The 12935-nt window shown below is 49.4% G+C and overlaps 5 protein-coding genes across 5 annotated transcripts; 3 read left to right on the top strand and 2 right to left on the bottom strand.

Moving 5' to 3' along the window:
* Positions 1-181: 181 nt before the first annotated feature.
* PV10_02988 (uncharacterized protein) lies at positions 182-1458 on the top strand. The gene is made up of 2 exons (XM_016367374.1): positions 182-452; positions 508-1458. Exons 1-2 carry the CDS (start codon positions 338-340, stop codon positions 1356-1358), a joined length of 966 nt encoding a protein of 321 aa, XP_016226892.1. The 5' UTR covers positions 182-337; the 3' UTR covers positions 1359-1458.
* Positions 1459-1619: 161 nt separating this feature from the next.
* Positions 1620-2933, top strand: PV10_02987 (uncharacterized protein). Its single transcript, XM_016367373.1, has one exon. It carries the CDS (start codon positions 1759-1761, stop codon positions 2467-2469), a length of 711 nt encoding a protein of 236 aa, XP_016226891.1. The 5' UTR covers positions 1620-1758; the 3' UTR covers positions 2470-2933.
* Positions 2934-2946: 13 nt separating this feature from the next.
* Positions 2947-6607, bottom strand: PV10_02986 (uncharacterized protein). The gene is made up of 3 exons (XM_016367372.1): positions 6493-6607; positions 3749-6434; positions 2947-3693 (listed from the first exon to the last, which is right to left on the bottom strand). Exons 1-3 carry the CDS (start codon positions 6542-6544, stop codon positions 3465-3467), a joined length of 2967 nt encoding a protein of 988 aa, XP_016226890.1. The 5' UTR covers positions 6545-6607; the 3' UTR covers positions 2947-3464.
* A 307-nt stretch (positions 6608-6914) lies between these two features.
* On the top strand, positions 6915-9334 carry PV10_02985 (uncharacterized protein; the record flags this gene model as incomplete). The annotated part of the gene is made up of 2 exons (XM_016367371.1): positions 6915-6997; positions 7164-9334. 2 exons carry the CDS (start codon positions 6915-6917, stop codon positions 9007-9009), a joined length of 1929 nt encoding a protein of 642 aa, XP_016226889.1. The 3' UTR covers positions 9010-9334.
* A 149-nt stretch (positions 9335-9483) lies between these two features.
* PV10_02984 (uncharacterized protein) lies at positions 9484-12892 on the bottom strand (the record flags this gene model as incomplete). The annotated part of the gene is made up of 1 exon (XM_016367370.1): positions 9484-12892. Exon 1 carries the CDS (start codon positions 12778-12780, stop codon positions 9484-9486), a length of 3297 nt encoding a protein of 1098 aa, XP_016226888.1. The 5' UTR covers positions 12781-12892.
* Between the last annotated feature and the right edge of the window lie 43 nt (positions 12893-12935).

The raw sequence follows: 12935 nt of genomic DNA, 5'->3' as shown, positions 1-12935 counted from the left end.
GCAAGAATGACACGCTCGCTGACATGGGACGCACCTTCCTCTCCAAATAAACCCTACGTGGCTACTAACGCCTCGCGCCTGCCATAATCCACATGTGTTCCTTCCCCGCGCCTCGATCCACTTTTGGTCCTTGTAAGGTCTTGCCCCTCGATGTCTTGGATAATAAAACGACTTGATGACAGCCAACTCGGTTCATTTGACGTTTGAACAGTATACATTCAGGTAGGAAGGACTGGATTTTGAAAAAGAATCAATTGAGAGTCAAGACCTCAACCTGTCGAACCTTCTATTCCCCAATAACCACCCAGGAACATCATCTTCTCACTAGCCTTCAACAATGGCCGGCCAACCAGGAAGTAGTTCACGCAGCTTCTCGTCAACCAACGTGCCTAGAGAGAAAGCATATCGACCACACGAGGGCAAATTCGGGGTGGTTACTGGCGGGTCCAGAGGTAAGAGAGTACTTTAACCTCTCGAGGCACCATCGCCATGCTCAACATCCTACAGGAATCGGAGCAGCCATAAGCCAAAACCTCGCCGCCAAAGGTTGTAACCTTCTCCTAGTCTACACATCTGACTCGTCCACCGAACCCACCAAAGCTCTTTGCTCACAGCTCTCCACCGAGCACAACATCATCGCCATACCAGTCCAGGCCGACCTTGCCGACCCTAGTAGGGCAGCACCTCATATCCTCGCAACCGCCAAGAATCACTTTTCCCATCCACGGAGTGGCGCTTTCCAAGTCGATATCATCATCAATAATGCAGGAATCGCAGGCAACAAATCATTGAACGACCCAAAACTTGGTCCCATCGAAGAAACACAGTTTCACCAACAATATAATGTCAATGTCTTGGCCCCATTGCTTCTGGTACAAGCATTTCAACCCTACCTTCCCCAGGATCGATCAGGACGGATCGTCAATGTTTCAAGCGTGTCCTCCGCCCTGGGCTGTGAGTCACAGTCGATATATGCAGGTACGAAGGCGGCGTTGGAAGCTATGACACGGGTTTGGGCACGAGAGCTGGCTGAGAATGCCACGGTCAATGCCATCAATCCAGGTCCCGTTTGGGGAGACATGTACAGTAAAGCTGGGGAGGAATTCTGGAAGACCAACCAGAAATTCGTTGATGCAGCGCCATTGATGGACTATCATGGCGAGGAGGCCGTCAAAAGCCGTGCTGGTGGCGATCCGCAAGAATATGATGATATTGTTAGGAAGGGCATGGGTGGAAAGCGGCCTGGGTTCACGGATGAGATTGCTGGTGTGGTGGGCATGCTCTGTTCAGAGGAAAGTGGATGGACCACAGGGAGTGTCATCTGCGCCAATGGCGGTATGAAAATGTCGATTGCCTGAGCATGGCGATGGGTTTTGGTTGAGGGCACTTAGCCCCTGGCTGTAAAGTGTTAGTTACCAGTGGAAAGCCTAACATAGACTGTTCTCGCCTCAAGGCGCAATATCATTCTAGACATGAGAAAAACGTGTGGACGTAACTTGGGGTTGCACTCGAGAATCAAATGACACGTCATTCCAGTCATTCTGTCATTCTGCTCCTCTCTGATTTCTTTCTCCAAAGAATAATTACATCCCGCATGATCATCAGCCTGTTCACCTTTCTTTGAATCCCATCCCAGTAATTAATATTCTATCTAGCCCGACGAGCTCGACTTAACACACCCAGTCAGCACCACCTGTCTCACTCAACGCTGCCGAACCCACCATAAACCCCGTTTACGAACCCTTACACTTTTCCAAAATGGTCGACATCGTCCCGGTGTCGTCGTACCCATCACACATTTCTCTCCTCCCCTCGATCCAACAATGCAACCTGTCGAACCTTCCCGAGAACTATTTTCTGAAATACTATCTCTACCATGCCCTGACATGGCCACAACTGTCGTTCGTGGCCGTCGTACGAGGCCCCAACAGCAAGCTCTCGTCATACCCGAAGGTGGTCGGGTATGTGCTAGCCAAGATGGAGGAGGAGCCGACGGACGGGATACAACACGGACATATCACGAGTCTCAGTGTGATGAGGACACATCGACGATTGGGGATCGCAGAGAAACTGATGCGCATGAGTCAAAGGGCCATGGCCGAGGTCTTTAACGCCGACTACGTCAGTCTCCATGTGCGCATGTCCAATGTTGCTGCATTGCATCTGTATCGCGACACCCTAGGCTTCGAGGTCGAAAAGGTCGAGAGTAAATACTACGCGGATGGTGAGGATGCATATGCCATGAAAATGGACTTGAAGTCCTTGCAGATCAAGGCTCCTCCGGAGGAGGATGAGGCTGATGAAGGTGATGCGGTGGGTTCTTTGGGAAACAAGAAAGGTGAAGATGGAGAGGATGTTGACGGTGCTGATGGGAAGAAGGAGAAGATGGTCAAGGTTAAGGTGGGAAGGAGTCTTGGAGTCGGTGATTTGGTCGAGCGCAATGAGGGTTCCACCGCCTCGGCGTACTGAGCTGTTCTCGATCGATTTTCTGATCCAGGACGTTGACGATATTGGTTTCTGCTATGGAGTGCACTGAATACCAAGCAGAGATACGAGACATCGCCCGTCGACGGAAACCGCATTTTATCCGGGCTATGGATCCCGGATTGTCGCGAGTCCACGGGCAGATCTGTGGTTGCGACTTCAGGATTGCATGAGTGGTTTGCAAGCAGCATCCCGCTCATGGCAATAAAGACGATGACGAGGGGTTGATATACCTCTCGAAAAGCTGGACTACGGCTTGGTCATCACACATCGATCTCCATAGACTGACCGACCAGTTTTGACGCGAATCAGGTTGACATGATCGATAAGACAATGCATTGCTGAGGTGGTGGTTTGGGTTTATTCATTCCCAAACATAGAGACAAATTTGTCCAGCCATCACACATGAAGAATAAAAGCATTTACAGGCTATGCCCAAGGTATAAAATCATGTCATCGTGTTGGATGTTCTGTATGCTATCCACATTTGCCTTTCCAGTGCCCTGAGGCCCTATGCACTTCTCTCCAGTGCGATGTTGCTGATGTATAAGCTCCGGTGTCCTCCCTAAGTTGGTATCTCAACAGCACTACACCTCAAGGAAAATGCTCTAGCCACTTGTCAGCCCCTCCCCGAACGTGGTGCCTTGCTCTGATGTTCAATGACTTCCATCACGAACACAAAAACCAAGACCACCTGGACGGTATAATATACAGTATCCATGCCAATAGAAAATGCTGTTAATCAAAAGCTCCTCCCTCGCAGCACCAAACCTGATTGGTACTGATTTCATGCTCAGTGCTCAGTTTCTCGTAGTATCGTAGCACACCATTCATTCCTTGTGACACCAAACTGTGGTACACGTTGAGGCTTCCATCATAATATCCATCGTTGTCCTCGCAGAAGCAAAACTTGTCCGAATGAAATCGTCACAAGATACAAAGGACCCTGACAGAAGTCGAAGTCGGGGCTCCGACTTTCATCAAGTTCCACGAAATAGAAATTGCATGTCCTCTGGTGTCAATTTGTCAAGCGCAACTTGGTCGTTGTTAACCGTGCCGTTGATCATGTTTGCTTTCTTCTCTTGAAGAAGAACCATTCGCGACTCAACTGAATCTTCAATGCAAAGACGGGTGATGACGCAAGGTCGGCGTTGACCAATTCGGTGACAACGATCAGCTGATTGCCATTCCGCGGCAGGATTCCACCATCTAAGAAACATTTGGTTAGTCATTGGCGTATCACAAGATAATAGGGGCAACTCACGGATCGACAATATACACTCTGCTGGCTTCGGTGAGATTGAGAGCGACTCCACCAGCTTTGAGTGATACAAGAAACACCTCGACGTCGACGTTGTTCATGAAATAGTCGATTGACTTTTGGCGTTGAGCTGGACTCATGCTGCCATCGAGAAGGACTGTGCTAAAGCCAGATTTCTGGAGACGCCATTGCACCAACTGTAGCATAGAAGTGAATTGAGAAAACACAATGCTCTTGTGCGTCTGTTTCTTGCTACGAAGCTTGTAGAGATCGTAAACGAGCATCTCAATTTTGGTGGACGAGGTCCAATCTTCCATTTTAATTCGGTTGATGATGGATGACTTTTTGACATTCTCCTCGTCCTGCTCGATCTCAGGTTGATCCCAGTCAATGGCTAGTGGAATGTGGCATCGTGGGCAGTCAGCGTCTCCGCCGCCTCCACTGAATGACTGCACGTAAGACTTGGCACACTGGCGACAGAATTCATGACGGCAGCGAGATCGAATGGCTTCTTCGGCAGGCTCGTCACATATGCAACAAACGAGAACGTTTTGTCCACCTTGAGCATTCTTTCGCAGAATCAAGTCGGGGTGATTGGCAACTTGTCGCATTTGCATGATCAGGCCAAAGATGTTGGCATAATTGTTCAGCATAACACCCTGGGAAACATATGTGTCAAACTTGCGGGTAGAGTTGGACATGATGCTCTGAGAAAAGTCTCGTTCGATCTCGCCGAAGAATTCATTATGAATGATAATGTCCTTGGGTGGTAGTTCCATGGATGATGTATGATCTCGTTTCATGCGCCGTAGCATTATGCGGTCAGTGATCAAGCGTAACTTTTCGAGACCTTGTTTTCGCTTATGCGATTCATTGCCTGTGATAGGATTGAGGATTTCCTGGTTGAAGACAGAGACGTGGTTAAAGCCGCTGTGCTTGCAAGTATTACACTTCTTTTGCTCATCTTGTGACCAGTGCAGTTGCTTGCAGGCACATTGTTTGCAAAAGTAACAGGCGAATGGGGTGACCTCGAGAAATCGAAGCAGAGAAAAGAACTCGCCAATGCGGTTCTGCACTGGAGTGCCGGACAAGCACCACTTGTAATCTGCTTTGAGGGCAAAACAGGCCTTTGCAACGCTGGCAGTCCTCGATTTGATGCTGTGTGCTTCGTCCAGAATGAGACGATGGTATTTGATCGAGTGCAGAATGCTGTCCTCTTTGACAATCCCATCATTTCTATTCCAGCCTTTGTGCTGCTTGCGAAACATGGACTCGAGGCCAGAGTATGATACCATGATGACGTCGTACTTCTTAAGATCCTTCTTGGTGAGCAACTTGCATTTGGGGTTGGCAGAGACGTGGTAGACGAGGACCTTGAGCTTGCCACTGGTATAGTCTCCGATCTCTGCTTGCCACTGCATAAGAGCGACTGGTGGTACTATGACCAGCGTAGGCTCTTTAGCGGGCCAATCCGACATGATCAGACTAACAGCTTGAATGGTTTTGCCCATGCCCATTTCGTCGCCGAGTAATCCTCCCCTCCATCTGGACTGTTCTTGTTTGACCATCCAATCAAGACCTTCAAGCTGGAAGTTTTTCAATTTTCTGCTAATTCCATCGGGTTGAATAGCTTGCACAGGCTTGATAGGAGAGATATTCTTCAGATCATCCCACATGGTGACGATTTCTGGGTGCGCCTTTTCCAGCCTCTTCCGCTCATGATCCTGGCGAGATATGTCACGGTGTCTCCGGCGCACTGATCTGGCCTGTTGGACTTGACGGGTGGTGTGCTGGGTATGAGCTATCATACCGGACCCAACGCTTTGCACATCTGAATCCTCTGTGCCCAGCATCGAATAGTCCTCAGCATCATCCGAATCTTCGTCGCTGTCGGGAACGTCACTGAGAATTGACGAGGCGTCAGACTCGACCATTCGCATTTTGCCCTTTGCTGATTGTTGTCTTGTGGCTCGAGCCTTCGATCTTGAGGACAATGGAATATCATCATCACTACTGTCATCCTGGTCAATAATCTCTTGAAGAGTTAGAGGCCGGTCTTGCTGGCGGCTCGTAGCTCGGGCCTTAGTCCTAGATGGCATGGGAATGTCATCATCGCGGCTATCTAGACCAGTGATGGTGTTTGTAGCCAGCCTAGGTCGCTTTGACCATAATGGGGTCGAGTCAGAATCGTCAGAATCGACGTTGTACTCCTCGGCTTGGAGTTTTGCAGCCAATTCGGCGGAAGCCAGTGCTTGGGCATCGATGAGATCTTCATCATATTCTGATCTCTTACGCTTGTTATTGTTTCTGGGTCCGAGAGCAAAGTCAGACGACTTCAGCTCCAATGCACGAGCTGTGGCGCCATTTCTGGTTCTAGAGTTCTTCTGATCGGCCAAGGCAGGAGTAGGCACAGTGGATGTGGCAGGTGTATCATAATTGGAAGATTCAAGAGAATCTGAGATGGAAGATGGAGCCGTGATGGTTCGAAATAGAGAAGCCGCTGAGGGTGGGTTTGGGAGGAAAACTCCTTGGAAGATAGGACCTGCACTACTTCCGGTTTGTGCTTGAATCGGTTCAGGCTCATCAGAGTCTGGTATCTCAATGGTTGTTTTCATATTTCTAGTACTTCTCCTGGAAGGGACACTGGATGGGGGAACCGATGTATCTGGAGTGGCGATCTTCGAGGTTGCTAGGACGAATGTCAGACAACAAGACTTTTTCGAGGGACATAAAGGGAGGAGACTTACAAGGTGTAGACTGGGTTGTAGACAGCCTCTTCGGCCGTCCTCTCGGAGCCATGGCGAATGTCGATGTCCTTGTCAACTGGTGTATCTGGCTAGGAAACAGGACAACAAGTCATGACTGCAAAACTCGAGGGGCCCGAGAGTTTTTGAGATCGAGGCTCGATGGAGAAATGCGCCCCAGGATGGAGAAATAAGATCGGGAAGGAGGGGACCAGGGTTCTAACGAAGGGCAACGAATCAGACTGCGAATGGACCTCTCGGTTAAGCCTAGTCTTGTCATTAGCGCGTTTGCTGCCTGGATTTTGGGAGCCCTTATCGGATGGGAAGGCGCGTGGAGTCAAACCCATTCACGCGTAAAGTGCTTTTCTTGGCATCCGTTTAGCGGGTCCATGGAAAGATTTCCTGTACTGACTTCATCTTCCCAGATGACATCCCACCTGACTGCTGTCACCCAGTATTCGCTGTCACCTCCTCTCAATCATCACTCTCTAGTGGCATCGACAATCCGGTGAGCCTGTTGGCTTTTCTGACCACCTATCAGCGCCTCTAAGCATCTCAACCTCTTTGCCCATTACTACTACATCTGCATTTCCCACCGAATTCCGGCCTAGCACGGGCATGAAAAAATGTAAGCCTCTGACCCTATTCTAAATTCCATGTCCTAAGTGTACCAGGTCTACCAGACGCAATAATCGAGATCCTGCTGCTGCTAATGCCATAAGAGGGCCTCAGTCTGCATTGACCAACTTTCTCGCGGCCCATAACATATCTGCCCAACAGATCCACCAAGACTATCAGAGACGTGTTAGAGAAGCACAGGAACAGGCAGATGCAGAGGCGGCTGCAGACAGTCAAGACAAAGAAAATGAAAGTCAGGAGGACGGTGATGATGTCGATCTCGCCGAACGTCAAAAGCGGAAACGCAAGGAAGAGAAGGCTTTGCTTAAGATCAAGCAGAGCAAGGAGTTCAAACGACGCAAGTTCGACAAAAAGGCACGAGGCGATGTCGATGCTTCTGATGACGATGCAATAGCCCGAAATATGATGGCCAAAGCAGTGCCAATGCCCGGACAATTTGAGAATTGTGAGCTATGTAAGAAGAGATTCACTGTCACACCATACAGCAAGACCGGACTCCTGGGCGGCCTTCTTTGTGGAAAGTGTTCCAAAGAAATGAAAGATGATGAGAAGAAAGAGGCATTGGCAAAGAAAAAGAAGGCTGCTGCTCCTCGTGGCCGGCGGAGACAGACCGAAAGTGATCGCATGATGGGAGACGTGAAGCCCGGTGCCAAAAGCCTTGTCGAGGTCTGCGTAAGACGGGTCGCCAACGTGGTTCACGATATCGACGAATTCGGAGACATGCCTCAGAATATTATGGACCGTCTCAGCCAAATCTTGTCTAAACAGCGAGTCATCACCCCTCGCGTGCTTGAACTCTTCCTCCGGTCAGACGGTGATCGCATTGTTGTTTACGACTGCGGCAAACTTGAAACAGAAGACTTTCAAAAGATGTTCGCATTCATGCCAAATGTTGAAACGGTCAACCTTCGATTTGCAGGACAGCTGAAAAATAACGTCATTGAGTACATGGCCGACAAATGCAAGAAGATCCGTCACCTTCAAATGGGTGCCGCCAACTTGGTCTCTGACGAGTCTTGGATCAAATTATGTGCTGCCCTTGGCCCAAATCTCGAAAGCCTCAAGCTGTCCGAGTTGAACGACTCATTCAAAGACGACACTGTCAAGCAGATTGTCAAGCACTGTCCCAATCTACGACGCCTCAAGCTGAGATCATGTTCACACATGACAGAGGCATCGATCAAGCACCTCGCCAACCTCTCAAAACTCGAACATCTCACACTTGCCGTCGCCCAGCAAGACACATCACCGACATCCCTCGTTAGCCTCGTCACGTCACTTGGACCAAATCTTCGTACCCTCTGTCTGGAGGACTACATAGAACTCGATGACGCAGTCATCAACGCTATCAGAGACAACTGCAAAAACCTATCCAAACTGCGAATCACGGGTAGCAGCACTGTCTCCGACCAAGCCTTCTCAGAGCTCTTTGGAGGCACCTCCGTCATCCCACCATTGTCCTACGCAGATCTCTCAGACAACCGTGACATCGATAACATGCGACCAGACGGACCAGAAGATGCACCTATTGGCTTTGGCGACCAAGGATTACAATCCTTGATGCTTCATTCCGGCGACAAGATTCACAGTTTGAATCTCAAAGCCGATCGACACATCTCACATGCCGCTCTCCTTGCTACCTTTGACGGAGTTAAGAAATATCCGTTTCTGAGCGACGTCGACCTCAGTTTTGTCACCCAAATCGACGACGTGGTCATGTCAGGCATTTTCAAGAGTTGTCCTGCTTTGTCCAAGCTGGTGGTATTTGCTTGTTTCAATGCCCGCGCCTCTAGAATCCCCGCTGGAATCGCAGTCATTGGACTTCCGAATGCACAGGACAATATTATCCAAGAAGGCGGTCTGGATATGAGAGATCTCTGATGATGAATGGTCTTGTATCCTTTACGAAACGTATATGGATGTGTTGATGCCGTCTGGAGGGGAGCCCTCACTGGCACGATCTTGCGACATGTGTGGGGGAATCCCCTACTTAGAGCTATTGAAAGGCTTTTGTCCTTAGGCCTTTTACAGTCTCTACCATTGCCATCCATCAGTCCAACCCCGGTTGGTTCCCTTTTACGGCTGAGAACCTGCCTGTGCTGATAATAGGCAAATCAGGAATGGTAGATGATAGGCTGGTCGGTTTGGACTACAGCCATTATGTAGTGTAATGCGGCTACCCAGATGGTAGACCAAATGGATTCTATGAGCAGATTGAATACAATCAATTGCATGGATACTTGGGTCCAAATCACGCAATGTGGTTTGCCCATGAGGCTAATACAGCAATATTCAACAGTCGTGCGATTGCTCATGTTCCTTGTCTGCGCTTCGTGCAGGAAAATAACCTTGAATTCACAAGACGTCGATGCCCTCCACTAGAGCGTCAAGCCTATTCTCCATTGTTCCGTTCTCTTCGGTCAGCCAACCAGCCAGAGCAGCCAGCTGTCTCTTTTTCGTCTCAATTTCCAATTCGCGACTCTTTTCCCTAGCCAGATCGATAACCCCTTCACCGACATTGGCCAATCTTGCCACATTCAATCCGTAGCTTCGATGCGCAACTCCTTCGCCCACCTCATACAGGAATGTCACCTTCTCGCCATCCCCATCCCTGTCTTCTGTAAATTGCATATGAACATTTTTCAGTTCGCCATTTGAGAAGCCATCAGCCATGCGCGAAAGCATCTGATAGTGTGTGATGAATAGAGTTAGACATTTCTTTTCGCGGATCAAAAAGTCCAACACGCTAGCAGCAATAGCAACTCCGTCGTGCGTACTCGTTCCTCTCCCGAGCTCGTCCAAGACCACTAAGCTTCGATCAGTTGCGAGCTTGAGAATGTCGCTCGTTTCGCTGAGTTCCACCATGAATGTACTTTCGCCTGACATCATGTTGTCAAAGGCACCCATTCGCGTGAACACAGCGTCCAAGATACCCAAGCTTGCTGAGTCGGCCGGAACAAACGATCCAATTTGCGCCATGATGACAATTAAAGCCACTGAGCGGACGTAGCTGGATTTCCCACCCATGTTCGGACCAGTGACGAGAAGGGCGCGTGTTGAACTTTGGGAGAGATTGACGTTGTTGGGTACATAGGCGTCGATGAGCAACTGCTCCACCATTGGATGGCGAGCGCCAGCTATGTCGACGTCCGTTGTATCGGTAAACCTTGGGCGGACATATCCCGGCTGAGAGGCGACATTGGCCAAAGAGAGAAGGCAATCTAATGTTGCCAAAGACTGGATCGTGTCCCTGAGACGTTGGTAGGAATTGTTGCTAATGTCAGCCAGGAGATTCTTATAAGCCGCGTCACAATTAGCGGCAAGGCTCTCTTTGTGTTGGTCCCGTTCCCTGATCAATTTGACAACCTCGGGTGGATGAAAGCGGGAAACTTTCTTGGTTCCAGAAATCTTTGCCCACGATGCAGGGACCTTTTTGATAGTCGCCGAACTGTTCTCAACCTCGATCAGATAATCTATACCGGCAACGGTGGCATACTTGACGGGAGCTTTCTTCCCCAGTTTTTCTGCCGCAGTACCTCGGAATTGGTCAAGATCGTGCTCGACGCTAATGATGCCGAATCTGTGCTCTGTGATTTTTTCGGTCTCGAACTCTTCCTGGAAGAAGTTGTATTTGTCATCCTCTTTGGCGGCATGGAGATTAACCATGTCCAAGTATTTGACTACCTCGGTCAGGATGAGCGGCAAGGGGGTGAGTGCTTCTGAGATTAGCGTAGAGCGAAATCCTGTAGATTCTGCGCCTGTAATGTGGGCAAATTCTCCAGACAACATCTGGAATGATTGCAAGACATTCAAGAGCTCAGGTCTGGTGCACTTCCCATAGTAAATCCGCAACAGGCTTTTCTCGAGGTCGGTCCTTAAGCTGGAGAGTACACGTCTGAGCTTCTCAACGTCTACTGACTTCGCCGGATCGTTCAGTTCCTCAACCGCATTGAGTCGATCTTCAATGATCTGCTTGTCAAGTAACGGGCGGCCAACCCATTTACGCAGAAGTCTGCCACCGAACCTTGTTTGCGTCCGATCCATCATCCAACACAAGCTGCCTTTCGTCGAGTAGTCTGTCTGATTCTGATAGATCTCAAGGCTTGTCAAGGTGTTGCCATTGAGCAACATATGTGAACGGGCTGAAAATGGTTGGAAATACTTGGCCAACTGGAACACATGTTCCAAGCCATAATCTGAGAGATGTTTGATCATAGCGGACAGACAGATGGACACATTTTCGGGCAGACCCAAGATCTTATCGAAGATTCCGCTGGCTTTAGTGGAGTCGCTCTGAGCGTCTTTAAGTCGATCAGCGTAGAAACTGGAAATGTGGCTATGAGCTTGCGCTGCCATAGTCTTGTCTTTCGAGACTCTTTCCACGCGGATTTTGTCACCAAAGACATTCGTTTTGCTGCCTGAAAGATGCTGAACGAGTTTTTCTGTAGCACGAGAGAGCTCGCCCACGATCAGGAACTCCGATGGTGCAATATGTAAAAGTCGAGTTTCGATCTCGCTGCGCATGAAGCCATCTTCAAAGTCGTCGTACACAACATCACCAGTAGCAGGCTGAACGGCCACCACTCCCACGTGAACTTTTTCATCGTTGCCGTAGCCTTTGACATTGACTTCTGTTAGGCACAACAAAAATCCAGTAGAGGGAGACTGCGGGACTGGACTGGCTCTGTTAGCCTCTTCAAGTCCTTCGATATCATCAATATAGGTGCCTTTAGTGTAGAGGTTTGTCAATTTGCGGACAAAAGGGGCATTGCGATTGTCACCAGCCGCTTTGAGTGCAGCGGTCTCGAGTTGTCGGACAACTCCAACTTTATGACCGGCGGATACGAGGCGTTTGACGTGGACATGCAGACGATGGACCGGGATACTCGCAGAAGCAAAACGATCGAGATGGGCCTCGGATGGATGCTCGTCAAACCGGTATTTGCCTGGGATGCAGACAATACCGAGTTCTTTTGCGGCCACCCTAGCATCTTCGCCAAAGAAGCGGAATTTATAACCAACTTCAACCACGAGGAGGGTGTCCATGTGCTTTTGTTTGATATCAATGACCTGCTTCTCCATAGGCGTCAACTTTGTGGAAGATTTCTTGTTGGCAGGCTTTGCTTTGCCAATTGGCTTGGGTCGTTCCTCCGCAGCATCGCTGTCGGCTTCGTCATCTTGCTCCTCAAAGTTATCCTCTAAAAAGCGGTTGCGTCTCTTAATATCTGCAATGCTGTCGGGTTTGCCCAACTTCCTGACGAACTTGAGATGGAGTTCGTCTTTCTTCTTCTGTTCAAAGCTGTCTACTGTGGTGTCGTTCTGGTTTTCTTGAAGAGGCGAGGAGTCGAAGACATATCTAGAAGTCCTATCAGATGGTGAGGATGTAGCAATCGACTTATGGCCATTTGCCACCACAGGTCTGAGAGTTCTATTGAGGTCGGCTGGAGATGCATCTAGGAGGGGAGGGCTGACCAGCTCGCCGTTCGCAGGTGTGAATTTTCGCCTCTTGGAGCTTGGCTTCACAACATCATCGTCGTCGTCGTCATGATCTAGGTCACGAGAGACCACAGGTGGAACAGGGGAAGACGGAGGCTGAGAGGGTTTCTTGAAGAAAGAAGACAGAGTCTGTTGCTTCTTTTGGGAGGACGCCATGAATAATTACATGCCTAGCGAGAGCCCAGAAGGGGAACTAGAAAGAGACTTTTCTGTTCAGGTCGTGGGTGCAGATTGCATTTCGAGTCGTGAGGCTTTGCTGAAGGTGGTCGGCGGTCGCTCCTGCATTTTGGCAAGTTCGGTGACCACTTGCA

Source organism: Exophiala mesophila (assembly GCF_000836275.1).
Source record: "Exophiala mesophila strain CBS 40295 unplaced genomic scaffold supercont1.2, whole genome shotgun sequence".
Classification (NCBI taxonomy): Eukaryota; Fungi; Ascomycota; class Eurotiomycetes; order Chaetothyriales; family Herpotrichiellaceae; genus Exophiala; species Exophiala mesophila.
The sequence above is the reverse complement of the archived record's forward strand: the minus strand, read 5'-3'. Positions and strand labels throughout refer to the sequence as shown.

Bases quoted from the DNA above. Each gene is read 5' to 3' on its own strand.
- PV10_02986 (XM_016367372.1), bottom strand. From the start codon at position 6,544: ATGGCTCCGAGAGGACGGCCGAAGAGGCTGTCTACAACCCAGTCTACA. The intron at 6,435-6,492 runs GTAAGTCTCCTC...CATTCGTCCTAG, and splicing joins TACAACCCAGTCTACACCTT to CAACCTCGAAGATCGCCACT. The intron at 3,694-3,748 runs GTGAGTTGCCCC...AATGTTTCTTAG, and splicing joins AGAGTGTATATTGTCGATCC to ATGGTGGAATCCTGCCGCGG.
- PV10_02988 (XM_016367374.1), top strand. From the start codon at position 338: ATGGCCGGCCAACCAGGAAGTAGTTCACGCAGCTTCTCGTCAACCAAC. The intron at 453-507 runs GTAAGAGAGTAC...AACATCCTACAG, and splicing joins GGTTACTGGCGGGTCCAGAG to GAATCGGAGCAGCCATAAGC.
- PV10_02987 (XM_016367373.1), top strand. From the start codon at position 1,759: ATGGTCGACATCGTCCCGGTGTCGTCGTACCCATCACACATTTCTCTC.